At 45.6% G+C, this 26,631-nt stretch overlaps 1 protein-coding gene across 3 annotated transcripts; it reads left to right on the forward strand.

Moving 5' to 3' along the window:
- The first annotated feature begins 2,553 nt into the window (after positions 1-2,553).
- On the forward strand, positions 2,554-25,604 carry VGLL1 (vestigial like family member 1). 3 transcript variants are annotated; one of them, XM_055564009.1, is made up of 5 exons: positions 2,554-2,717; positions 7,008-7,226; positions 17,766-18,194; positions 19,969-20,028; positions 25,263-25,604. In XM_055564009.1, the coding sequence occupies exons 2-5, from the start codon at positions 7,025-7,027 to the stop codon at positions 25,304-25,306; spliced, it is 735 nt and encodes a 244-aa protein (XP_055419984.1). In that variant the 5' UTR covers positions 2,554-2,717; positions 7,008-7,024; the 3' UTR covers positions 25,307-25,604. The 3 variants fall into 3 exon arrangements, with proteins under 3 accessions (XP_055419984.1, XP_055419983.1, XP_055419985.1); XM_055564008.1 differs by lacking the exon at positions 2,554-2,717 and adding an exon at positions 5,934-6,075; XM_055564010.1 differs by lacking the exon at positions 2,554-2,717 and adding an exon at positions 5,934-6,075 and having other exon boundaries at positions 17,766-18,176.
- Positions 25,605-26,631: the final 1,027 nt, after the last annotated feature.

Here is a 26,631-nt window from a genome sequence, read left to right on the forward strand (position 1 = left end):
ACATGTTCAAACAGAAATCTTTGATTTCCTCTCCTAAAGAAGACACACTAGCGATATTTCATAGCTCTGAAAGGCACACTAATCAATGAAGTTATGCACCCTCCAAACCTAGGAGTTATCGTTGAGACCCTGTATCCAATCCAGTATCAAATTTGTTTTCTAAAGACATCTTGAATCCATCCACTTTTCTCTGCTTTCACCTCAACTCCCAGATGCAGCTACCATCCTCTCTACCCTAGACCACAAAGTGATCTCTTCACGGCCACGTGCTCCCTCCATTCTTTCTTGATATTGCAGTCAGACCAAGGTTTTCAAAATGCGTGTCTGGGGACGTCCCTGGCAGTCTAGTGGTTAGGACTCTGTGCTTTCACTATCAGGGGCATGGGTTTGATTCACTTCTGACTCCCTCCTCTTCCCCATTTTCAACACACATCTCCATAAAACCATTTAATAGCTTCTTCTTCTTCTTCTTAGGAAAGAGATAGAGTTATTCCATAGGGCTCAAAAAGCCCTGCTGGCTCTGGCTCCTGCTTACTTTTCCAGCTCACCTTGCAAGGCACTCCCTGCCACTGTCTCCCTACCTTTTTCCCTGTGACTCATATTTGCCAGGCCCCTCCCGCCACAGGGCTGCTGAACATACTGTTTCCTCTGCTTGGACCAGTCATCTCTCCCTCTTCGCGTAGTTAACTCCTTCTCAGCCTCTGGGATCTCAGCTCGAGCCTTATTTGCACAGGGAAGACGACTTGGCCTTCGCTGATGAATTCAGGCATCCTTATCACAGCCTCGCCTGGCACCAGATACTGATTCATTACCTTTGTGGTCATCTATTTATTTGTGTGAATACCTGAATAATTTCTCTCTCCCCTCACTACTCACTCATTCACTTAGCAAATATTTACTGAAATCCTAGTAATACATATACCAGGCATGATTTTAGAAGGGGCCACCAACTATAAACAAAGAGCTCTGCAATATGACATCCAGAGGTGAAAAGTACCCTGAAGAAATAGGAAGTGGGAGAAGAGGACAGAGAGTATGAGAGGCTGCTGGCTTGGATAGGATGGTGAGGGAAGGCTTCTCAGAGGCAGTGACGGAGCCCAGGTTTCATTGAAGAGGAGGGCAAGTCAGGAGGTGGTCTGGAGGATAAGCATCCTGGGTCAAGGACCAGTCAGCAGTGAGTGGGGCTGGAGTGAAGCAAGGTTGGGGCAAGGTCAGGAAAAAACCACCACTAGAAGCTTTTCAACAAGGAATGACAGTGTTTCATGCACATCCTCAAATGATCACTGTGGCTGTCTGGGGTGAAGAATTAGAAAGGTGAAAGCTGGAAGTACTGAGTTCTGAAGCTGTGGTCCTGCAGAGAAATGATGGGGGTTTGCAGGAGAGTGAGCAGGGCCGAGGTGGTGACAAAGGACGGAGGTGACCAAGAAAAGGACGGGATTGGAATGTGTTTTGACGCTGTGTGTGTCAAGATTTGTTGATGGTTTCCTCCAACCTCTTCAGCGGTTTCCTTCTCACTTACAGGAAGAGTCTACAGCCTAAGCATGGCCAAGGAGGCTTTCTGTGCCATGGCCCCATCTCTCCTCTCCCCTCCTCTCCAGCCATGCTGGCCTCCTCACCCTTTTGTGAACAGGTTGGGTGTGATCCCATCTTTTGTATTAGATGTTCCCCCAGATATCAGGCAAGCAGGTATTGACATGCTTCCCCCCACTACCTGGGGTTCTGATCAAATGTCACCTCATCAGAAAATTTTTTCGTGAACATCCTAGATAAATGAGACACTTCTATTCCCTGGCTGATTAATTTCTCTTTATAGTACTTACTGACACCTGACAAGTCCATATACTATAGGCAAACATAAAACATGTTACGTATTTATTATTCCCCAAAGGCAGGGATTTGGTCTGTTTTGTTCACTATGGAACAAAACTCCCAGAATGGTGCCTGGCATATAGTAAGTGTATAATAAATATGTGTTAAGTTAATATGGTTGAAACAGAGAATGGGAGAAGCAAAGAACAGCTCCAGGCTTTGGGGTCTGAATGATGGTGCTATTGAAGATTTTTCAGAATGTGGACTGGGACTCCTTTGCTATGAGCCTGAAGCTGGAGTCCTGAACTGCTTCATCTATTGTAGGTTTGGAGAAGTCCTCGATCCCTCTGGGCCCAGGGAGGCCTGAGAAACTCCAGAATCCTAGAGGGCTGGGCTCCCTTTCTCTTCCCACAGGAAGAGAGGAAGAAACTAGTGACCAGCCAAGCTTTCTCTCGGTTCCAGAGACTGAAAGTCCCATCTGTTGGATCCCAGCCCCAGCACTGATGCTGGAGATGCTACTACTCTGTGTGTGGTTTCCGGGCAAACAATTGGCTGCCCACTTTAAGAGACAATATCGCTAAGCACTTTTTTTTTAATGCAAAAAGAAAGAAATAAAAAAGGAACTACCTATTTTCCTCATTCCTGCAGGTGCCCAACCCGATTGACTTGTTGGAGTACATTTTCTGCATTCTTAATAGATAGCTAGCAGGAAATGCTTCGTATAGGCTCAGCTAGAGGGGTAGAAAGTTAGCGAGGGGAGGGCACAAGATCGCCAGGCCCTGCTCGGACCAGTACTGAGCTGCTCTAAAGCAGGCCAGGCAGCTCTGGCCAGCAAAACACACCTTCACCTGGCCATAGCATCTTGCTGTGTCTCTGCCGCCGATGGTCAAGAATTAAGGTGAGAGAAGGTAGGAACTCTGGGGGAGGCAGGAGGGATGGGAATTCGACTGAGAAGGAACTGGGGCTTGGGGGAGGTGGTGGTGGTAGGGGGCATCACATGCTTTGCTTAAGGAGATGCCTTCCGGTGCCTTTGAGGCTTTGTTCCAAGTGATCACTGTGACAACCTCTCAGACTCCCCATCCCAAGCCCAGGGGTGCTGGGTACCATTTCTCAGAAGGGTGGTAAGCGTGTGCAGGTAGGCATGCTGGTAGAATGGAGGCCAAACTGTTGCTCTTGCTTTCCTCTTGGCCCAAAATATTTGGGCCGAAAACCAGGCAGTATTTCGATGCCTACTTGGTGTCTTCAATTTCTGAGCACTGGAGAATATTGTAATTACACTATTTGAACTACACAGCTGGCAAAGCTTGGCCAAGGCCAAGGGTTTTGTCTGCAAGAGGCTTTCGCTACAAAGCCAGGCGCCAATACAGCAGCATCTTGGCCAGGAAAGTCCTACCCTCGGTTCCAGCTTTGCGGCACCTCCTTCTAAGCCAGACCCACTCCACCAATTCACTTCCCGAAGAAAGAGACCCTTCAAGGAGGGTTCGTGTGGGGATGAAACTGCTCAAGTCACTGCAGAGGTCCAGTGGGATGCGATTCTGTAAAGAATTAAACAAAGTAACAGCTCACAGATTTGAATAGCCCTCGAATACAGACCCTCATCCCCTGAGGTCTGACTACAGCCGGGGAACTGCTCGTGAGATGTGATCCAGAGATGTACTCCAGGGCTTTCCTTTAGAGTATGTGTCCATGTGTTTGGCAAGGAAATGAGGGGCATGCGTAGGACTTTAAGATTTATTGAGGATCCGCAGTTGTGTGAGGTCTGAGCTCCCCAGGTGAGGGGGACCGAGACGGTGTTTGCAGATCTGCTCAATTTCTATGGAACTAGCCTGTGGTCTTTGCCCAGGGAGGCTAGGAGCATGCTTCACAGCATTGATGTCTCCGGGGTCCGGCCAGCTGCTTCTCATGGCTTCAGGGAGACTTAGCAAGGAGAGGTGGCAGGCTGGATCATACCTGAGCTAGAGCACCAGCCACTGGCAAGAGGGTAAGAGGGCAAGACCCACAAAGGTGCTAAGCTGCCCTTGTAGATGAAGGCTTCCAGGAGACGCCATGAGAATGCACGGACAGACCGTCTGCCGGCCTGACTGGGAGCCAGAGGACTGGATCAGGATGAGGGTCCCATGGAGGGGAAGGGACTGTTTGCCCCGACAGGTAGAAAGGGATGGTGAGAAAAGGCCAGACACCGAAGCCAGGGAGACTTTGGGTTCAAACCTCAGCTCAGCCACCACCTAGCTGCATGGCCTGGGCCCTTGATTTCCTCTTTCTCTAAGCCCAGATTTGCTCATCTTTAAAATGGGGATAATAGCACCTAGTTTGAGGGTTGTGAAGATTGGAGAAAGTATATTTGGAGCCTCTGGGACAGAATAGGTCTTCCGTGAACTGCAGCTTTAGCAAAAAGGCTGCGTCCATGCTTATCATTACTTGGCCATTCATAATACCATCGCTTTATTATTCATTTGATTTGCTATTTTTTGGAAATATATTTGATAGATAACATTGTAGATTTAACATGTACAACATGTTAATGTGATACATTTATATATTGTCGTACAATTACCACCGTGGCCATAATTAACACCTCTATCATGATGCATCATTACCCTTTCTTTTTATTGGCTCAAATAATTAAATTCTAGTCTTTTAGCAAGTTTGATGATTAGAATGCAGTATTGTCTAGATTCACTGCACTGTGTGGTAGATTTCTAGGGCTTGTTCACTGCTTGTTGCACATTTATTCCCTTAAACAACATTGGTTCTGTCCCCCCAGCCCCTGGAAATGACCATTTTATTCTGTAGTTTGGCTCTTGAAAATTCCACAGATAGGTGAGATTATACTTTGACTTATGCCATAACATGCTCAAGGATTACACCTTTGTTTTATTGCTCAAAGTCCCAAATATCTGAAGATACCATGTGCTTTTTCACTGAGAAATAATTTGCCTTCAGTGAAACTTGCAGATCTGAACTGCACAGTTTGATGAGTTTTGACACATCTGCATCCATATGTAACCCTCACCCTCTTCAGGATGTAAGACATTTCCAGCACCCCTGTGAGTCCACTCTCACCCTTTTCCAAGCTCTACCTCAAGGCAACTGCTGTCCTGATTTTTATCACCATAGATTATTTGTGCCTGTTTCATGTAAGTGAAGTCATACAATATGTGTCTTTTCGTGTCTGGCTTTTGTCACTCAGGTTAATGTTTTTGTGATTCATCTATGTTGTTGGGTGGATGTAGTTTGTGCCTTTTTATGGCTGAAGAACATTCCATTGTATGAAAATGTCACAGTTCGTTTATTTGTTCTCCTGGTGATGGACATTTGGGCTGTTTTCACTTTTATAAACAAAGCCACTACGAACACTCATGTAGAAGTCTTTGTGCACACATCTGTTTTCGTTTCTCTTGGTTATATGTGCCTAGAAGCGGGATTGCTGGGTCTTATGGTAAGCGTACAGTAAACTTGAGAAGACACTGCTGGATGGTTTTTCAGCATGGTGGTTCCCATGTTTTTTGAAATAAGGATACAGTGGATTCATTTTTTTTAGGGTAGTGCCTGGTGATGCTTAACGTGTCTGTCACCCAGGGGGAAACAGATTGACGTGCTCAGTCAAAGGCTTCTAGAGACAACAGAATCCAGCTGTGACTGGGGCTAAGATTCTGAAAGGAGAACTTTTAAATAAGGGTCCTCTGCTTACTCCCAGATTCCCTCCTAATGTTCCCATGATAATCGACTGACACTTCTGGCAGAAAAATAAAATAGGCTGCAGAATTCACATACCCCAACCTCTTCATTTTACCCTAGAGGAATGTAAAGGCCAGAGAGGCCCTGTGATTTCCCCAAAGGCACACACACCCAGTCAAGGGCAAGCCCAGGTCCTCTGAGCCCTAATTGGTGTGATTTCCTTGCTTTGTGCTTTCTCTGCACGAAATGGCATTTCATCACTCAGCCATTGTTACCTAGTGTGAGGTGCTAGAGATAAAGAAAGGAATAAGAAATGGCCCCCATCCTCCTGGATCTCAGAGACTAGACCCGGAGGAGGGCTATTCAACTCTAGTCATTTGCATTACATGCATCAGAATGACTAGATTCAAAATGTCTTTAGCCAGAACTCTGGGCAAGTTGCACTGGATGGCCAGAAGTGACAAAGCACCCAGAACTATTATTTCCCTGGTAAAGGAAGGCCGCGGCTTCTCTCTGCAGTGCCGTCTGCGTGCCTGGTCCCTGCCTGGGTGCAAAAAAGGACAGCCTCTGCCCTCAAGGAGTTCACAGGTAGGACCCATTGAGGCCAAGTTGAAGGCAATTCAGCAAATGACTGTTGGGGCATTTGCTCAATATTGAGCTAGGTGGCAGGCACTGCTCTAGGCGCACAGGAAGCCTGGTGAACAGAGTGCTCTTTCCCAACAGAGTACCAGTGTGAAAAATGTTAGCTGCATTGGGTGCCCAGTATATCTGTCTGGGGATTCCCTGGTGGCCTGGTAATTAGGATTCCAGGCTTTCACTGCCATGGTCCGGGTTCAGTCCCTCACTGGGGAACTGAGATCCTGCAAGCCACGCTGGGCAGCCGAAAAAAAAAATAAAACAATATGGACCTGGATTTAAAGCTCTGACATTTTCTAAGTGATTCTGGGCAGAGTATGTCTGTCTGGAGGCCTTGATTGTAATTGCTAATTCTAAGATGGGGTGGGGGTGGGTGCAGGACCCCATCCCATACGAATCACCATGTCAGGGAGAGCAGGAGAATTTGGTGTGTTTGGTGCTCCTGCACAGAAGTGGGCAAGGTAGAAATCAAGGCTTGCTAGGGAAACAAATTGTCAGTATCCAATGATTGCTTAGTCAAGGTCTACTGGAGTACTCGTGCCCTTGTTCAGGGGAATCTAGTAGGAGGCAGGCACTTCCCCAGCTGGCAAATTACTGCAGTCTTTGGCTTCAGTGTCCTTTTTCTTTCCCTTTTTTTCTTCCATTTCCTGATGCTCTTCTAATCATGTTCCCAGGCACTCTTTCGCATTTATAAGAGACGACCCCTTCAGCACTTTATCTTATTTCCTGATGACTGCTCAGCAGCTGCGCAGCTCCTGGGAGCCCCAGTGAGAGAACCTGAACCTTAGGCACAAACTGCTTGTCCTCAAGGAAGCCACTTTTGCCAACTTAGCCCAACCGCTTGGGAAAAGAGTGCCAGTAACATTTTGCGTTTTGCTCTGCAGCCCTCCCCTGAGTCACCATGGAAGACGTGACGAAGACCACCGTCCACACACAGAGCCCTATTAAAACTGAATGGAATTCCCGCTGTGTCCTTTTCACCTATTTCCAAGGGGACATTAGCAGTGTGGTGGATGAACACTTCTCCAGAGCTCTGGGCAATGTCAAGAGCCCCCAGGGACAGAACCCTTCCAGCCCGAGCGGAGATGTGCTGCTGAGGAATGGTGAGCATGTTGGGAGGGAGGGGCTGGAATTCCCTATCGGGCTATCATCAAAGGACAGTTCTGATGTTCTGAGACGTGTGTATATTTGCTAAAGGCACATCATTCTGTTTAGTGAGAAGTCACACCCATTTCTCAGAAGTTTTGCTTGAAAATGGACACTGTTTATGGAATTCCCTAGTGGGCTAGTGGTTAAGACTCCATGCTTCCACAGCAGGGGGCATGGGTTCCATTCCTGGTTGGGGAACTGAGATTCCACAAGCCACATGGCGTGGGCAAAAAAAGGGGAAAAAAGGACACTTTAATCAAATTAATATACGGATTTCATTGTGTCCTCAATTATGTTAAATTCTGGGTTCACACTCAGTATGCGATGAGAGCACCATTATTATTATTATTGCTACCTTGGTCTGACAGGGAAAGAACACCAAAGGACTTGGACATATGTGTCCCCTGTAGAAACACCCAGCCTTCTCTCAGTTAATAGTGGGTGGGGTGGGGCCAGAGGGAGGCGGATAAAATGGTTGTCTCTCCACATCCCTCTTCCCACCCTTAACAGTACTGGGGGTGTCTATTGCACACACTATTGGGTGATTTTTTTTTTTTTAAAGCATTGTCTCATCTCAAAACACTTACTTCAAAAGAGCTATGCCAAAAGGTGCCGAGCTTATGCATTGAATGCCCTGCTCCCGTTGGAGGATGGACATGCCTCCCAGGAGGGGGCCTCTGCCTTGTGGGTGAAGAGCTCACCAGTTTTCCGAAGCCATCACTCTGACTGGCCAGACTCTGGGTCTGGATAGGGAATTGGTGTATTAGCCTCTTTAGCCTTTCAGAATTTTCTTCTCTCTTAGAAATAACTTTTCCAGCTATGTGAGATGGTTTTCTCAGAGACTCTTTGGAGTTCAGGAAACATGTGGAAGGGGGAGCATAGTAGGAGCAGGTACTAAAGCTAACACTGGGGACCAGGGGCTGGGTGGAGAGCATGGAGGTGCTGTCTAAGGGTGTGCTGAGTACTTCAGAGCAGCTGCAGGAATGGCTGCTCTTGAGTCGTTTGGGGAATTGATGGGTGGGTAAAAGCCCATCCATGTGGTCAATGGGATTCAGAGGCTCTATCTGGCTCCTAGGAAAGGTCAAAACCCTAGGCTCTTCATGCATAGCTAAGTCTGTCCACTTTGGCTATTTGACTCTGAGTTAATTCTAAACACATTGCCTTGAATATATGACAATCTTTTCTTTGTCAGCACCAGCAATTCATCATCCCTCATTTTCTCTCTTCTGCTTGCCTGGTAAATCCAACCTGCTGCTGCTGCTGCTGCTGCTAAGTCGCTTCAGTCGTGTCCAACTCTGTGCGACCCCACAGACGGGATATAACCAATTCTTGGTTGCTTATTGTCCCATTTCTTGGTTTCATTTCGCAGCCAGACTCCTAAGAGGTGTCCATGCATGCTCTTTCCTCTACCTCTCCTGCTCTCGGATCTGCTCCACTCAGGCTGTCATCCTCATCACTCTTTGAAACCAGTCTTATCCAGGCTCGTGGGAGACTTCCACTTTCCAAAGCAAATGGTCTTTCTCTGTCCTCATCTTAGCTGACTCGGCAGCAGCATTTGCTGCAGATGATTGCTCCCTCCTCTTGGAAGTAACCTCCTTCACTTGGATTCCATAATATCACACTCTCATGGTTTTCCACCTGTCTCCCTGGTTACCCCTCCTTCTCAGTCTCCTTTGCTGAATGTCCTCTTCTCTTCAAGGCTTCATCTCTTAAACATTTGAGGGCCCTAGGACTTTGATCTCAATTTCTCTCTCTACATTCACGCCCTGGGGGATCAGTTCTAGTCTCTTTGTCTTAAATACCATCTACATAAACACCACCTATGTGCTGATGAAATATCATATCTTTACCCAGACTGGATTTCAGACTTATCTACGCAGCTGCCTAGTTGATATCTTCACTTCACATAGCTAATAGGAATCTAAACCAAACAGGTCCCAAGCTGAATTTTTTTTTAAGATTTCTTTTGATGTGGACCAAAAGTCTATTGAATGTGTTACAGTATTGCTTCTGTTTATGTTTTGGTTTTTTGACTGAGAAGCATGTGGGATCTGAGCTCCCCTTCCAGGGATCAAACCTGCACTCCCTGCACTGGAAGTCTAAGTGTTAACCACTGGACCACCAGGGACGTCCCCCAAGCTGAACTCTTGATCGTCCCCTCACCCTGCTCTGTCCATAGTCTCAATAAATGGCAGCTGCATCCTTTCAATTAATTGCAGTCATCTTTAACTCCTCTCTTTATCTCATACCCCGCATCCAACCCTTTGAACAATTCTATAAGTTCTACCTTCAAAGTTTGTCTCTCCACCTCCACTCCTGTCCCCTTAGTCTGAAAAGCCATCCTCTCCCCACTGGATTTTTGCCTCCTCATCAGTCTTTCTGCTTCTTCCGTCGCTCTACTTCAGTCTGTTCTCAAAGTAGCAGTCAGAAAGTTGTACCATATTACTTCTCTGTTCGAAATCCTCCAGTAACTTCTCATCTTACTTGGAATCAAATCCAAGGTCTTCCGGGGGCCCTCACTTGCCTGAGCCCCTGTCATCTTTCTGATCTCATTATCCTCTCAGTCCAGCATAGCCTCCTTGCTCTTCGTAGCCTGTGACAGGTACAGTACTGCCTCAGGCCTTTTGCACTTCCTCTCTCCCCTCTTCCTGAAACGCTCTTTCCCAGGTAACTGCAAGACTTCCCTTCATTGAAATCTCTGTTAGAATGTCGTCTTTCAGACAGGCCTTCCTGAACAATCTATTTAAAACATAGACGTCCCCACCCTGTCACTGTCTTACCCTGTTTTATTTCTCTTAGCATGCGTCACCATGGGGCATATTGTGTATTTTATGGGTTTCTTATCTCTTCCTACCCCCTAGACGCTGTCGGTCTGTTAAGTGCTGTTTTCCAAGTACCCACCCTAATGTCCAACGCATGGAAGGTACTCAATAAATATTTAGTGAATGAATGAAATTGTGATTTGGATCACAGGGTGCTGATGTCTGTCGTTGATGGGGTTACTGGAGAGACAGTATCATTTGGTATATGGCTTTAGACCCAGGCACCCTGAGGCCGGGTCAGCTTTACTGTTGTTTAACCATGTGACCTCAGGGCATATCACTTCATCTCTCTGGGCCTGTTTCCTCATCTGTAAAACTGAGTATTATTGAACTAAAGGAGGAATCAGTGAGATTACTCATGTCAAGTGGCACGTAGTAAGTGCCATGTAGGTGGTAGTTAATATTTGTGGTGTGTAAAGGCTTGAGGCAGGTTTTTTGAATGTCTACAGTGGATGTGAGGGCCTGCCTTCAAACCATCAGGATTGCAAGACAGCAGGACCCTCCCCTCAGCCTCCAAGTTGTCCACTGGCTTCTGCTGGGTGGCCGCTGCCCTGTTTCTTAACTCTCCTGACTTCACTTTGTATTCTATGAAGCCCCTGCCCACCAAGGGAGCTTGGACATGGTCTTGTATCTGGCCCAAGATAGGCTTCTCTGGCCAAACAGAGGCGGCTTTCTTCTCTACCTACCTTCTCTGTTGTCACAGTTTCCGTGTGATAGTCTCACAGATCCCCTGACTGTGACGAGATCTCCCTTGCAGCACGTGTTGTGGGTTAGGCTTGTGTTTGTCCTGCTGACTGAACAAATGAAGGAGAAAGCCTCTTTTCTTCAAGGCTTCTCTTATCAGTTAGGAGTCAAATTTCTCATAAACTCTGTTGCCTCCAGGGAGGGTCCCCTGAAAGAAGACGTGTCCCCAATGGTTCTCACTGGAGGTGTTCTATAAACTGCACGCAGCTTCGAAAATGGTGGGAAATCCATAAAGCAGCTCTTCATCACCGACACTTAGCATCCTCTCAGCCCCTGCAGGCCTGCCCCAGGCTGCCTGGCCTCAGCGAGGCCCTGGCTAAGCTGAGAACAGGCTCCCATTCATGGGCTCCCATGGCGGGCTCACCCACATTTTAAGGGTGCTCTGACAGGCCCATGTGGCTAGGAAATGCCATTGAATTTCCTGGCTGCTTTTTTCAAATCCAAGTTTTTTTTTTTATTTACTTAGGTATAATTTATACTGGCCCTACTGGTAGGAAAGAAAACACATGTTGAAAGTAGCTGAATTATTTCCCTTTTAAAAGGACATGGGCGATTTCAGAGTAGGTAACTTGGAGAAGCTTCATAAATTTCCATTTCTAGGGGCTTGTCTTGGTGCACAACCCACCCTGTATTCTTCCTGTCCCAGCCACGAGCCCAGCCCCAGGGCTGGCTCCCTTCACTCAAGGGCTGCTGAGAGAAGGTATTCGTACAGCCTGAGCCCTCCGAGGTCTTTTATACCCAGTCTCCTTCTCTCCTCTCCTCCAGAATCCAGTGGGGTTGGGGAAGAAATGCTGGGTTTCTTTTTTTCTTTTGTATTTATTTTTTCAATTTAAAAAATTGAAGTATAGTTGATTTACAGTGTTGAGTTAGTTTCAGGTGTACAGCAAAATGATTCAGTTATACCTAAGTATATAATATGTATGTATTCTTTTTCAGATTCTTTTCCCTTCCAGATTCTTCCAAGATACTGAATATAGTTCCCTGTGAGAGTGTATCTGTTAATCCCAAACTCATAATTTACATTCCCTCTTTCCCCTTTGGTAACTATAACTTTGTTTTCTGTGTCTGTGGGTCTGTGTTTTATAAATAAGTTCTTTTTAGGTTCCACATATAAGCAATATCATAATGATATTTGTCTTTCTCTGGCTTACTTCACTCAGTAGGACAATCTCTAGGTCATCCACACTGTTGCCCATTAGCACTCTCACTAATAATGTTTCTAATGGCCAACATTTATTGAGTGCTTCCTATGTTCCAGGCCCTTTCCCAGGGGCTGGCACATGAATTATCTTAGTGAATCTTCATAGTAACCTTTTAGTTAACTCTCACCATGCTCATTTCCTGATAAGAAAACTGAAGCTCAGAGAATCAAGTGACTTGTTCAAGATCCTACAGCTCATAAGGGGCAGCTGTTCATAACCAGATCATTCGATTCTAGATACTGAGCTCTTACTGGGCTTTCCAGGTGGCTCAGTGGGAAAGAATCCACCTGCCGGTGCAGGAGATCTGGGTTCGGTCCCTGGGTCAGGAAGATCCCTTGGAGGGGGAAATGTCAACCCACTCCAGTATTCTTACCTGGAAAATCCCACAAACAGTGGAGCCTGGTGAGCTACATACAACCCATGGGGTAGCAAAAAAGTCGGACATAATTGAACACGCATGCACAGAGCTCTTAGCCCTTTTCAAAATACAAGCACATGTTCTGTATTTCATCTCCATTTTCAGTTGGGAAAGGGAACCTGGCTAATCAGCAAAGGACCTAGACAGGTGGTTGTGAAGGAGGGAGTGAGACTGAATAGGAAACTCTCCCCCCCAACACACACACACACAGGATGCCCTGAAACAGAGCTGTCCCCACAAGCTATCTCTCTGTCTCTAGTGTTATTTCAACCTCAGCTAATACAAATGATATTTTCTTTGTTTCTGGAGTACATCAGAGACAAGTGCCACCAGCCAAAATGGCAGAGAGGGGAATGTCAGTGTGTGCACATAGGTCAGGCCAAAGTTGGGAACTTCAAGGGGCAAGGTGTGTGTGTGTGTGTGTGTGTTAAGAGGGTTCTCGGCTTCCACTTCATCATAAAGCAGCATTTATATTAAAGGTGGAGGCAGGGGACAAAGAAGGAAGGAAGGAAAGATAGATGGAAGGCAACCAGGCAGTTATGCACTGGCCTTTCACAGCTGTGACTCAGGTTCACTGAGTCAAGTGGGTTCTTAAGTTTTTACTTTAAAACTAATTTTTTCGGGGGGGAAAAAAAGCAAAACTAACTTTTTCTAATCACAAAGATACTGTGTTAAGTTTTGAAACTTTACAAAACACAGAGAAGCATTCAAGACACAAAACCACCTGCACATCTAGGCGCCCATACTAAGTTTTACAACCAAATGTCACTTGGCTTTTTAACGGGTAATAAACCATATATATCTTTACTGCCATTTCATGTTCTACTAAGACATCATTTTATGCCTCAAGAGTATCCTTTTTTATAGCTATTTCAAATCTGTTAAAATTTTTGGACATTTAGATTGCCAATCTTTCACTATATGTAAATATCACATTGAAATCCTTGCAGCTCAACTTTTGCATGCATCATTGATTATATTCTTAAAATATATTGTTGTGGGTAGAATGACTACATCAAAAAGTCCAGTCAGATTTTAGGGTTTTGATATCTGCTGATAAATTGCTGCCAGAAATGTTATGCCCGTTATGCTCATCTGCCAACTTTCCAGCTGCGGGAGTGGGTGCATTCTCAAGATAATAGGAGGCAGAGCTGGCCAAGCATGAAGCTGAGACTCAGCCAGCTCTCCACCTGCTAGTTCTGTGGCCTTAGGCGAGTTACATTAACCACTTTGAGTCTCTATTTTCTCATCTGGACCCTTGTGAAGCTCACCTGAGATGCATCCAGAATGCTATAGTAATGCATAGTAAACAAAAGCTCCTCTAGATTTACAATCTTTCCTGCCCACCTTTGATGGATTATTTCTGGGAATTGACACACGGAGCAAAGGCTTCTGAAATCTCCCTTAATTTTTATTTATTTGGCTTCACCGGGTTTTAGTTGACACACAGATCTTCAATCTTTGTTGCAGCAGGCAAGATCTTTAGTTGTGGCATGTGGGATCTAGTTCCCTGACCAGGGATGGAACCCCGGACCCCTGCATTGGGAACGCGGGTCTTAGCCACTGGACCAGCAGGGAAATCCCGGAAAGCTCTCTTTTATAGCCAGTATCTACTCCATCCTCCATATCAGCCCTGAAGCACCGCTGCTTCCCAGGCTCCTTGGCTCTGGCCTTTCCTCCCCTCCCTTCTGTGATGAGTGAGGGCAGAGAGACTTCCTCAGGCCCCCTGCGTTACCATTTGGCTTTTTCCTGGTTGATCCTGTAGAGTGTTGCAAGCCAGGAGAGAAACCTGTGAATGTGAGCCTACGCTGCATTTCTAAACTAAAATAATAATTAATAATATTAACCACAGCAGCAGCTCTCACTTCTTGAGTGCCTATAAGGTCCTGGGCACCATGTTAAACCTTTCACATGGATTGTCCCCTTCCATCCATGGGAGGGGACATGCTCGGTGTCATTGGCTGTTAAGGGGAAGCTTCTCTGAGGGGTTGACATTGAAGTTGGTGTGTCCAGAAGCCAGCCTGGAACAGGGTGTCAGGGCCACCATACAAAGACAGAGTGTAGGGAGGATCCTCTGGGGTAGAAGCAAACTCCTTGATGCCTAGAGGTGCTTTCTAGAAGGTTCTGGGCTCTCAAGCATCTATGGGTGGGCATGGGTGATGTCTCTGGGTTTGCTTAACAGGTGGGAGAGTAGCTTGACATTTTCGTCCTAAAGGGATAGGGAGGAAATGGGGACTTGTGCTCTCTGAACAAGACCTGGTCTTAGAACCAGGAGCTTCGTGAATGCTAGAGGCATGGATGGAACTAAGAGGCAGGGGCTAGATGCTCAGAGTAGGAGTCCAGGGGTTGGAAGCCTTTGGTATTCCTACTGAAAGAAAGATCCAGCCTCGGGGGGGGGCGGTGCGGGGAGGAGCAAAATAGGGGAAGGGGATTAAGAAGTACAAGCTACTATGGACAGAAGTTACAAGGATGTAATGTGTAGTTCAGGGACTATAGTTAATATTTTAGAATAACTATAAATGGAGTATAATCTCTAAAAATACTTACTCTGTTGTATACCTGAAACTAAAATAATATTGTAAGCCAATTCTATTTCAATTTTAAAAAAGACTAAAGCTGCATCCACTGTAAGACATCATAAGATATGGGGTGGTTAATATTTCGTAAACACTGCCTAGTATGGACTCACATCTGAAGGAAAAAAATAGAATATGAGAAACCTAGCCTTCCCTAAATGTCCCCAAAGTGTTCCTTGCTTGCTCTCCATTCATTAGTGTAGGCTGGGGTTTGAGAAGGCAGTGGAGTCTTGCCTGGGGCTCTAAGAGGGGAAACTCGGTTAAGGAAGTGTCACTAGGGCCACTTATTTTCACTGGTCACCATGAGCCAGTCCAGTGGTTCTCCGACTAGATGGGTGTGGTTACTGGAGCAGTTTGTCCAAGAAGCCTGAGAAAGAGACCACCAAAGTCCAGGGTGTCCACTCCATGGGACACCATACCCATGACTTTTTCTGGGCCCCCCAAGGCCTACAATTGGGTTACTGTGAATTCAGGATTGGGACTCTATGTCTTCCCACATACTCCCATCCAAACTGTGCTCTGGTGCACTCAGTGACCGACCAAGTGGGACCTTGGACAGGCACATCCATCTACTCCCCTTAACCTTTCAGTCAGACAATTCTGGAAGGGAAGCAGTTAAAGAAAATATTCAAAACACGCTGGGGCCCTGCCTTCCACATTTCAAGCCTTCCAAACCTTGGTCCTATGTATGAGATCTGGAAGGCCAGTTCAGATGGAAACTGCCCAGTTGTCAGAGGCTAAACATTGTTTCTCATTTGTGCTTAGGACATGCAGTACCCTCATTCAATATGAAGCAGGAACAGTGATTAGCCTAAGTCAGCTTAATCATTCTATTTGTGCTACACAGTGGCCCTGAATTGCTACTACCCCACATAGATAACTGCCTCCAATTGCTACTACCCAGCAGATACCAGTTTTCAAAAGTAGCAGTCATCCTCAGGAACAAATCTTGGTAATTGTTTCATTGCCCTTGACCTCATTAAAAGAAGCCAACCGTTGCCCATCGCTCATGAACAATATGAAAAGTTAAGCAGAATATCTGTGCTCTGTAGGTTAGGGCTTGTTTTGCCCTTACCATCTATATTACATGAAAAGCTGTGCTGGTGGGTGAGACACTCCAACATCACTGGGCAGACCTATCAGAAAAGATCCAGGCAAACTGAACATTCAGGAGCGCTGGGTGAGGTGCACGAGGAAGGCAAGGGGGCCAGACAGCCTCTCCAGCTCTCCAGTCTCCCTTTGTCTCCACACCCACGCCCCCTTCATTATCTTGGATAGATGAGAACCTCCAGGCTTTAAGCACCATCTGCCAGGGCTCTCTCCCGCCTCCCTTCTTGTCTGAGTGGGTGTTGAGAATGGGGAAAACATCCGTCCATGTCAAGCTGCCCAAGACTCTTTGAGAACTCCAATTCAGCTGCTGTTAGAGGCACAATTTGAAGTGTCTCTGAGACCACAGGAGATTCCATCCCCATTAGCTAGTCCACAAGAATTTTACAAGAAGAACCTGAGTCACCACTTGACCTTGAACATTTTGCTTTTAGAGGAAGAATTCCAAGAAACTGGGCTTCCCTGGTGGCTCAGATGGTAAAGAATCAGCCTGCAATGTGGGAAACCTGGGTTCGATTCCTGGGTTGGGAAGATCCCCTGGAGGAGGGCATGGCAAACCACTCCAGTATTCTTGCCTGGAGAAATCCCCATGGACAGAGGAGCCTGGTGGGCCACAGTCCACAGGGTCACAAAGAGTCAGACATGACTGAGCACATGAAGCAACCACTTTCCTACCCATCACTGATTCCCTCCAGCTCCGATCTCTACTTGGCTAATCTGCTTTGCTAACTTGGTCCAGTCTCTTAACATCCCCATGGCACAGACCTTTCTTGAAAATGAAATTTCAACCCCAGACTTGTATGATACCGGCAAACCAGTGTTTGGAATACATTGAAGAGGAAAGGCTTCACAAAACTTTACGGAGGGTTCTTCTCTTCAGTGTATTCAAAACACCAGCTATAAAATAAAAGTCAAACAATGGCAACAAACAACATAAATCACCTTTAATCAAGTAATTCTACTTCTAGAAAAGTTTCCTTGAGGGGCTAGTTGGACAAGTATATAGAGATGTATATATGAAGATGCTTATCCCAATGTTGTTAATTGAAAAAATGGAATAACTGAGCTGCCCAACTATTGTGTTTGTTAGTCATGTTACTGCCTTCTGATGGCATGCTATGCAGTGATTTGAAAAGCTGCTGTTGGTTCTGTTTGTTGCTATAACAGGATGTTTGTGATGTTTTAATAACATGAGAGCAAACAATGTGTACATATATAGAAACATCCTGGAAAGAAGTACACCTAAAGATAGACACTGATAGTCTCTGATATTATGCTTAGAGTGATTTTTTTAACCTTCTCTACATTTTTCACATTAAAAAATACATTATATTAACCATACATAGTAGGTATGTGCGTGCTCAGTGGCTCAGTCATGTCTGACTCTTTGCAACCCTTTGGACTGTAAGTCCATGGGATTTTTCAGCAAGAATACTGGAGTGGGTTGCCATTTCCTCCTTCAGGGGACTTCCCAACCCAGACATCTATCTCCTGAATCTCCTGCATTGGCAGATGGATTCTTTACAACTGAGCCACCTGGGAAGCCCCTGTGTTAACCATAAAAAAAGCTAATTCCATTTTGAAAACAATAAACAAACCTGTCTTCTAAATCTTTCCTTCCCAGATAGTGACATGCCTCCAAATCAGTGGCGTTTCTCTGCTCCGTGGACAAAGCCACAGCCGGAAGTATCTTTTGCAAATGGCGCCGCCAGCTGCAGCTTGAATGGATCTGGTCTCATGCCTGTGGATCAATACCCACTGTCCCTGACTGGGGGCCCCTCTGTTCAGCCTGGCGAGCTGTGGCATTTCTCCTCCCTTGCCAGTCCCAGCTTCCCAGAGCCTGGCTACCCTCATGCTCTTTCCACTGGGCAGTTGGTTCCGGAGCCCCAGCCTGAGGGGAAGTATGAGCCCCTCCTAAGTCTCCTCCAGCCAGAGAGATGCCTAACCCATCCTCAGGAATCTGCCTCGTGGGAGGATAGCAACTCTGCCGGAAGCACAGGATTGCTCTTCAACCTGCCTCCCAGCTCAGCCCACTGTAAGGAAATGCCTCCAAGTACGGTTGGAGGGTTGCTTCTGATTGGTTGTGGTTGAGAATGCGTTGGCATGAGATGGGATGGGAAGACTAATTGCTGCCTCTCCAGCTGTGGGGCTTCTGAGGGACAAAACATCTATCTTCACTAGGCTGTATCAATAGTCACTATTTAATGACTAAAGGGTTGCATAGATAGCCAGCCAGATGCAGTTGGCCCAGAATATTCACCCTGGTCTGCTGACTCGGACTTGGCCTAGAAAAATGATGGGCTGCTGCCTAAAATCTTAGGGTCTTGCATTCACCTCACTGTGAACTGCCAGATAACCCATGTGTAAAACAGAACTCAGTGATACACCTACAGGCTCAAAACTATCCTCCAAACAGGTTGGCAACTTGCAATAATGCCAGACTCCTGGGTAGAAACAAGGGCTGTCTAGTCTATACCAACCATCTGCTCCACACATTAAAATTCAAAGCGACAGTGGAGGCCGCCCCCTTGCTGCCTGGAGACCGTCATGGTGCCTGGCTGTCTGGGGCTTTTGCTCTCTGACCCCTACTCCTCCCTGAAGTGAAAACCTCCTTAACGCTCATTCACTGTTTTATTCCATTTACTCACTCATCTGACATTTAATTAGCACCTACTAGATGCAAAATCTTGCCTGGAGAATCCCAGGGACGGGGGAGCCTGGTGGGCTGCTGTCTCTGGGGTCACACAGTCAAACACTACTGAAGCGACTTAGCAGCAGCAGCAGCAAATGCAAAACACTCATCGAGAAACAAGACTCCCTTCTTTGTAAAAGGATGGGAAAGGATTGGCCTAAATCCTTACTTGGACCAAAAAAAACAAGTGACTCTCCTACAAGATTTGCCCTTCACATGAAATATTGGTAATAGTAGATGCTTCATAGTTTCTTGGGGCTGAGTCCCCATCTTTGGCTTTCTGCACATTGGATGAGTTTTCTTTTACAGCTCCCTGGTTTGTGCCTGAAAGAAATTGCCAGAAGCTGCTTTTACTTCTGAACTAAGTATATTTATGTTACACCGAGGCCTAAAGTCAGATGCTGTGTTCCATGCTAATGTCAAAAACAAATTTTCTGTTAAAACACCATTCCATCATTTGCAGAGTTTGATTAGCAATATACTTAAAGAGTAAATCATAAAAATGTCAAGCTTGGGAAACCTATGAGAATTCCCACTCTTGTACTCTTTTTCAAAAATCTGTTCCTGCTGGATTCAGAGGGAAAAATGAGGCCAACTGTGTGTATATCCTTGTGCACACACACAGCGGAACCCTGTCTCGATGAATGGTTAGAACAGCTCAAATCATTGCGTCCCAAACAAAACAAGCCATGCAGTTCAAATCAAATTTAGCAAAGATTTAGCAAGCATCTAGTATATGCCAGGCACATCATAGCAAAGCCACACTGCAGGCATTATCATAGTCCCGAAAGTTCTAGATGCATTTTCAAACAAATATTCATCACCAAAGTCTCAACTGTTGCCAACTCTTTACACTCTCCAACTAATGCTGATATCCACTGGATAAATCAGTGGCTGACAGTCCAGGATCTGTTGAGGAAGTCAGCAACCCTTGATCAGAAACACTGCCCACAATATGGGAACAAAACCCCAAGGGCATACAAAACAGAAGTGTCTCTGTTTTTGTAGCATCTGATAAAACATGTCAAACGTCAAAATTGAGGAGCACATGATTTGGGGTTCCTTGAGGGGGTACTGTTGTACTTTCTAACCCAGTCGCTGATTTCATTCCCAATCATATTTTCTTCTTTCCTAGTTAAGAAAATCTATTTCCCCCCTGATGGTGGACCTGCCGGTGCCAGCTTTGCAGTTGAAAGTGAGTGTCTGCTTCTGTCTTTGATACTTATCTCTGCATCCTGAGAACAAACTTAGAGCAGAAAAATCAGGATCTCCAGCAATTGAAATGACCCTCATTTCTGTTATTTAGTGTTTTTACCCTTAGAATTGGTTACCTTTAGGTCTCAAAGAGCCCATGCACTTAGTATCTTGTAAAATGTTTTGCCCGTTTTCTAATTTGGCTGTAAAAGCAATTCTATTAAGTTCTTTTATCTGAGCTGGATTTAGCAAGGTAACCAAGGTGATGCAGGAAAATGAACAAATTCATGAAGGTTAGCCTGCTCTTTCCCGGATGTTCAGTTTTCAGCCTAGAACATAGGGCCACCCCAGGACTCTGCAGTCAGAAAATGCCACCTGATACCAAAGGCTAGGACTCTGGGCTCCACATTCAAGTTGAAAGTGGTGTCAGTAAGAACTGCCCAATGAGGACAATCTCTGGTTTGACATGAGGACCTTCATGGCTCAGGTTTGAATCCACCTTCATTAGTTACTAGCTTCAGGAACTTTAACCACATTTGTTCACCTCTCCATACCTCAGTAGCTTTATTTATAAAAGGAGGATTAAAATAACGCCCACCTCATCAGATTTGTGATAAGGATTAATTTACATATATGTATTGACATGTAAATTCTAGTGGAAATGAGACTCTAGTAAGTCAGCACACAGTAAGGCGGCACAAAGTGCCTTTAGGGAGGGCATCCGTGTGCCTGCAGCTGTGCTCACTCTGTGTCTGAGAGGGGCATCAAGGGAAGAGCTGCCACCGCAGCCTCGGATCTCTGGCACTTTACAGTTTGGTGTGGAGTGGGGGTGAACAAAATATATAGACCTCCCTAAAATGTCCAGTCCTTGAGGGCCAAGTCTTTGAGAGGTGTACTAACCCATCCTGGCACCTGTGGCAGTGCCTGGCATGGAGGTCAGAACATACGTGTCTAATGAAAGAGTGAGCAGATGCTGGAAACAATAAAAGAACATCAAAAAAGGAAATGGTAAAAAGCTATCTGCCGATAGAGTACAAATTAAATTTTTTTGATGCTGTTGTGTGAAACAAGCAAGTCACAAATCACCCTCCGTGAGGAACTGGTTGTGCCCACGTGACAAGATAGATTTAGGGCTGATCCAAGAGCCTTAGCAGTTTCATCAGGCTTCATGGAAGTCTTCCTGAAGGGATGAGCTCTGCTCACTTTCTAATGTATGAAATCAGGATTATCAAGTCTCCTAAGTACTTGTTAGCGTATACATTTAAAAAATTGTAAGCCTCAGAATTACCAAAAGCCTGATGCTTTCAATTGCTCATAGGCCCAAATTAACAGCAACACCATGTATTGGTGGTGGCTATGAGCTCAGTCCCCACAATGACCTTATGATTCATGTATGAAGACATCTTAGGTGCCTTACATGAGGCATGCAGTAAATAGAGGTTGAATGAGTGAAGAAATGAATATACCCATTTTATAGATGAGTAAACTGAGTCTCAAACAGGTGAAAGGACTTGGCTTAAGATCATACAGCAAGTGGCAGGGGTACAATTATTTCTCTGCTCTCACAGTGTCATAATCATCAATATCATAAATTACATTAAACATAAATCATCAAAAACAATTCCAACTTAAATCAAGTGTACAGCAGTGAAGAATAGCAACCGGTATGATTGCTTCACTGTATACGGGCTCACTGTCCATCTGTGGACCAGGACAGTATCCTGAGTAAGATGAGGGGGTGCAGAAACTTGGAAAGCATGCAAAGGAGCAGTATTATCCTGAGAAAGGGCCATGTGGAGAATAGTTGACAGGAAGTGTGGAATGGGTACCTGGCTATGCCAACAGCCCCCTGTTGGCTATTCTGCCACTGTGGCTCTGGGCAGAGGGAGGCAGCAGGACACGGAGAGTGGGAAGAGGGTGACTTCCTACATGAAAAAAGGACCAGGAACACCCCTCAAAGCCCACATTCTTAAGAGAGCACAGCGCCCATTTCCCCATCTTGCCTGATGCTGAAAACCAGACGGGAGCTTGTGAAACACCCAGATTCTGCGCCATCACTTCCTGGTTGAATGGTTTTGGCATGGAACTCAGTAGCCTCTTTTTATGTTTGATATATTTTATATTAACCTGATTTGGGGTTTTTGTTTTGTTTTGGCCATGTCAAATGGCTTGCAGGATCTTAGTTCCCCAACCAGGGATTGAACCTGGGCCCTTGCAGGGAAAACGCTGAATCCTAACCATGGGGCCACCAGGGAGTTACCATATATTGACCTGATTTTGAAGTGAGCTAGATGAAACTGTCAGGAAGATTTTGGTAGTCTGAAAGATTTCCTCTGTTAGGCCCCAGGTAAACATTTGTTGAAGGAAGACAGACTCCCTCCTGCCCCTCCAATATGGTCTAGTCCTCTCGAGTGGGTACCACACACCCACATGAGCCAGAGATCATATGAAGAACCCACATGAGCCAGAGATCATATGAAGAGACGAGCAATCTGCTGGAAGCATAGTTGGAGGGATTCCCCAAAACTGGTGCCAAAATATTTAGTGAATTTGATTTTTTTAACCTGTAGAAATAGACAGTGGTTTATTGTACATTCCTTCAATGTCTACAGAAAATATTGCCAGACATGGTGCACATATATATATATATATATATATATATATATATATATATATATATAAAATGGTGTATAAAACTCTCTTGGTCCCTGCTCTCACAGTTATTAGTCTAGTGGGGAAGGTAGATTCCACCAAAAAAAAAAAGGACAAAATAAAATGTTTGCAAGTTATGGTAAGTCTGAAGGAAACATACCAAGTGTTGAAACAGAGCAAAACAGAGGTCAGCTTTGGATAAAGGGGGTCAAGGGTGGCTTCTATGATGAAGTGATGTGTGAGCAGGGACCCAAATGGACTGAGGGATACTGGGAGCTTTAGGAAGAGCTGGGATGGAGATGGGGGAGGCTGCCCTGCCCAGACCAGAAGTGAGTGAGGACTGGGAGAAACATGAGTGTGGGCAGAGGGAGCCCTGGAAAGGTCAACTGGCCAGGTGACACGGCACCTTCTGGATCATGGTGGGAGGTTGATTTTCTCTTCTAAGTGACTCAGTGAGGCATGGCAGGGTTTGAAGTGAGATCCGATTTGCATTTAATAAGGCCACAGAGCTATTGTGCAGAGGATGCATTGGAGAAAGAACTAGTTAGGAGGCCAGAAGCACAAGATGGTGGCCCGAATCAGATGGCAGTTGTGGACGCTGGATGAAGTGAATGTGTTTGAGATCTATTAATATGTGGGGTGTTTAGGTTTTCCTTTGCCTGCATGAGCAACTCTGTAGATACTGGTACATGTGTGGAGTAGGCAGATTGTAGAAGAACACAACTTTGCCTTGGCCACATTCACTGTAGGTGATGGTAAGACATGCAAGCGGATGGCCCTCTCCAACAGTTGTATGTAAGTGGAGTTCAGAAGCGGGGGGGAGCCTGAGTAAAGTTTTGAGATTGTTCGGTATGAAAACGACACTGCAAGCCACTGAATGATCACCCAGGCAGAGAAAAGGGCAGAGGACAGAGTCCTGGAGTGTGCCAATATTTAGAAGTTGGGGGACGTGAGAACCGAGCAGACGATACAGAGAAGGAGCAGCCCCTGGGTGGGAGAAGCGCCAGAGAGTGTGGTGTTACACGAACTTAGAAGAGAAAGTTTCCAAACACAGAGAGTGATCACCTGTGTCAAAGGCTTCCGAGAGATCAGATAAGAGAAGGCCAGAGAAATTGGATGTGGCATCAGAGATTTTGATAACGTAGTTAAGAGCAGTTTTCGTTAATAGCATGTGGATGAAAGCTGGATGGGGTGGGTTGAGGAGGGAATGGCAGTTGAGAAAGTGGAGATAGTAAATGGCAGTAGCTTCTTGGAGAAGCTTAGCCTTGAGGGAGGTGAATAAAAGTAAGCTAGCAGCTATAGAGATTAGTGGGGTGGAGAGGGTCTTTTATTTATTTACTTATTTTTTAAAGAGGACAAATATTAGAGCCTATACAGAAAAGTAATTAGCCTCCCCCCCCTCAAAAAAAAAAAAAACAAACTCAGGTGACCAGAAAGAAAAAAAAAAAAATAGAGCCTATACAGAGATGAAGAGATGGATGACAAGATGATGACAATAACTTCATGGCTAGAGACAATTGCAAGGATGTTGGGAGGCATTGGCATTTTTTAGGAGGAGGGGACATTCTACCATTGAAAGCAGACAAAAGATGGGGAATAAGGACACAGATGCCACTAGATTTGCAGGCTTGTTGTGGGGAGTTGGAAACATACTAATCAAATGATTTTGAATCAGCTATAAAGGCTGACATCATGAGTTTAAGTGGAAACAGTTGGCTGACTTGTATGATTTTTTTTTTTTTCACCAGGGCTGTTGGGTTAATGTAATGCACAGAGAAGCCAAACTCTGGCTCATCCAGGGTTGAGATTTTGACAAGTGATCATGATGAATGAGGGACCATAACACGGGATCATGGTATCTAAGCTCTCAAAGAAGGAAATGGAGGCAGATGGAAGGTGCCGGGTAGTAGAGGTTGATGGATTGGAGGATGAGATTATGTAAAAATGTGGTGATAAGACTGCTTAAGCTGATGACATTGGGAGATGGTGGTTTGAAATTGAGATGGTGGGGTGTCACCTGTGTACGTGATGACAAGGTCTAGTGTGTGACCATGGTGAATGGCTGACTGAGGCGCCATGAGCCAAAGGTCATTAGAAGGTGCAGAGAATGGCAAGAACCACAGAAATGAGGTAAAAGAAGAACCCATAGCTCACTACACCACGGGTGCGGTTTTATCCTCATTCACAGATGGGAACATGGAGTTTTAGGGAGGTTAAGTAACTTACCCAGAGTCAAGGTAAGTGCCAGGGTCAGTTTTCTGTCCTTGGTCTTACCCAGTAAGCTAGCTGCAGCGTGACCACACGATAATTCTACTCTACTCCATATAAGGACACTACCTCTTTAACAAATATTCCTGAGCCTATCTGTGCCAGGCACTGTTCTAAGGGCTTTATGTGTGTTTAACTCATGTAGGCGATAGGTATCATTAGTATTCCCATTTACCAGATGAGGAAAGGGGGCTCAGATAGGCTAGGTAACTTGCCTGAGGTCACACAGCTAGGAGTGGTGAGGTCAAGACTCAAACCTGGGTTCCTTGGGCACCAAGCCAGCTGCTACCTCATCAAGCTTATTCTATTTTTCAGGAAGCCAGTCCCCAGAGAGAAGAAGAGATCTGTTCTTTTACTGAACATGGGTTTGAAGAAGAGAATTCCTTTTTCCGAACCTGCTTCTGGTTTTCTGCTGTGAATCCAGAAGGTCTGGAGACATCACCGTCCTTTTTTCTTGTTGCCACCAAAGAGCACTGGGTTCAAAGCAAGTTTCTGTTCTCCCTGAAATTCTATACTTTTTCTTGGCACCTATGCCCCGCAGCATTTTTTTTTAACTTGTTAAGTGAGTCTTGAGCATATAAGATGGTTAAAAGAGCTGTTTAGTGGTGGGGAGCAAACCTGTAGATTGTTCCCAATAAAATGACAAATTTCACCCTCTGTTCACTGCCCTCCTTCTTAGCAATTGGCCAACTTGCCCTCCATCAGCACGGTTGCCCACATCAACACTGACCACGTGGTACCCGATGGGGTTGTCCCACTCTTCCAACTGAATAGAGAGATTCCAGAAACAGCCTGACACTTTCTAGCCTTAACCAGATGATGCCCAGCTTCCCTGTTAATGGCATTGGCAAGATCCACAGAGAGTGGCTGGGAGGCAGGACGGTTCCTGCATCCTTGAAGTTTGAAGGGAAGCTGAAGAGGTCTCTGGCTGGCCTTGATGAATGAGATACTGTCACTTGGAAAATTTGATCACTCAATTCCCAAAAAGTGATTCTAATCACTGAGCAATCTGACAAGTAACTCGCAAATTAGTAAGCAAACTGTCCCATCCCAAGCCAGGCCTAGAGTAAGTTCTGTATCCAGAGCATTCTTAGATGAGCTCCAGGACTTCTTGGCTGCCCTCACTCCAAGGAGGACCTTGGGTCTCCGCACCCCACGTGTGCTCGTCTGCACCTGACAGCCTTACACAGGGGCCCGCCTGACTGCCGTCACCACGGGGTCTTTCCTGTAACTCTTCCCCTGTCAGTGACATCGAGAAAACAGTAACTTTCTTTTCAGCAGAGAACCACTGGAGCTACCCGGGTGGAAACCCACATGGGTCCAAGACCAGGCAGCAGGACCTCCCTGCTGATTGTTCTGGATGAAATGACCAATTTCTCCAAATTCTTCCATCTCTCCAATCTGGTAGACAGCTCACAGTCCAGCATGAGCTTGGTACTTAGCTCTGACAATCCCGGTATCCCTGCCCTCAGCATTCCCCACACATACACCCCCTGTTCCCATAGCTCAAAGGGTTAATAATAAAGCGAAAATTCTGGATTAAGCTATTTTTAATTCTAAATTCTTTCACATCCATGATCTCATGCAAACTTGATAGCAACTCTGCGATTGACATGATTACCTTTACGTAATATGTGTGGGTACCAAGGCTCAGAGTTGGCCAATGACCTGCCCAAGGTCACGT

Source organism: Bubalus kerabau, chromosome X, assembly GCF_029407905.1.
Source record: "Bubalus kerabau isolate K-KA32 ecotype Philippines breed swamp buffalo chromosome X, PCC_UOA_SB_1v2, whole genome shotgun sequence".
In the NCBI taxonomy this organism is placed as follows: domain Eukaryota; kingdom Metazoa; phylum Chordata; class Mammalia; order Artiodactyla; family Bovidae; genus Bubalus; species Bubalus kerabau.

Coding starts and splice junctions, on each gene's coding strand:
- VGLL1 (XM_055564009.1), top strand. CDS start 7,025: ATGGAAGACGTGACGAAGACCACCGTCCACACACAGAGCCCTATTAAA. Junction 7,227..17,765: donor AGATGTGCTGCTGAGGAATG/GTGAGCATGTTG, acceptor TTTCCTTCCCAG/ATAGTGACATGCCTCCAAAT. Junction 20,029..25,262: donor TGCCAGCTTTGCAGTTGAAA/GTGAGTGTCTGC, acceptor TCTATTTTTCAG/GAAGCCAGTCCCCAGAGAGA.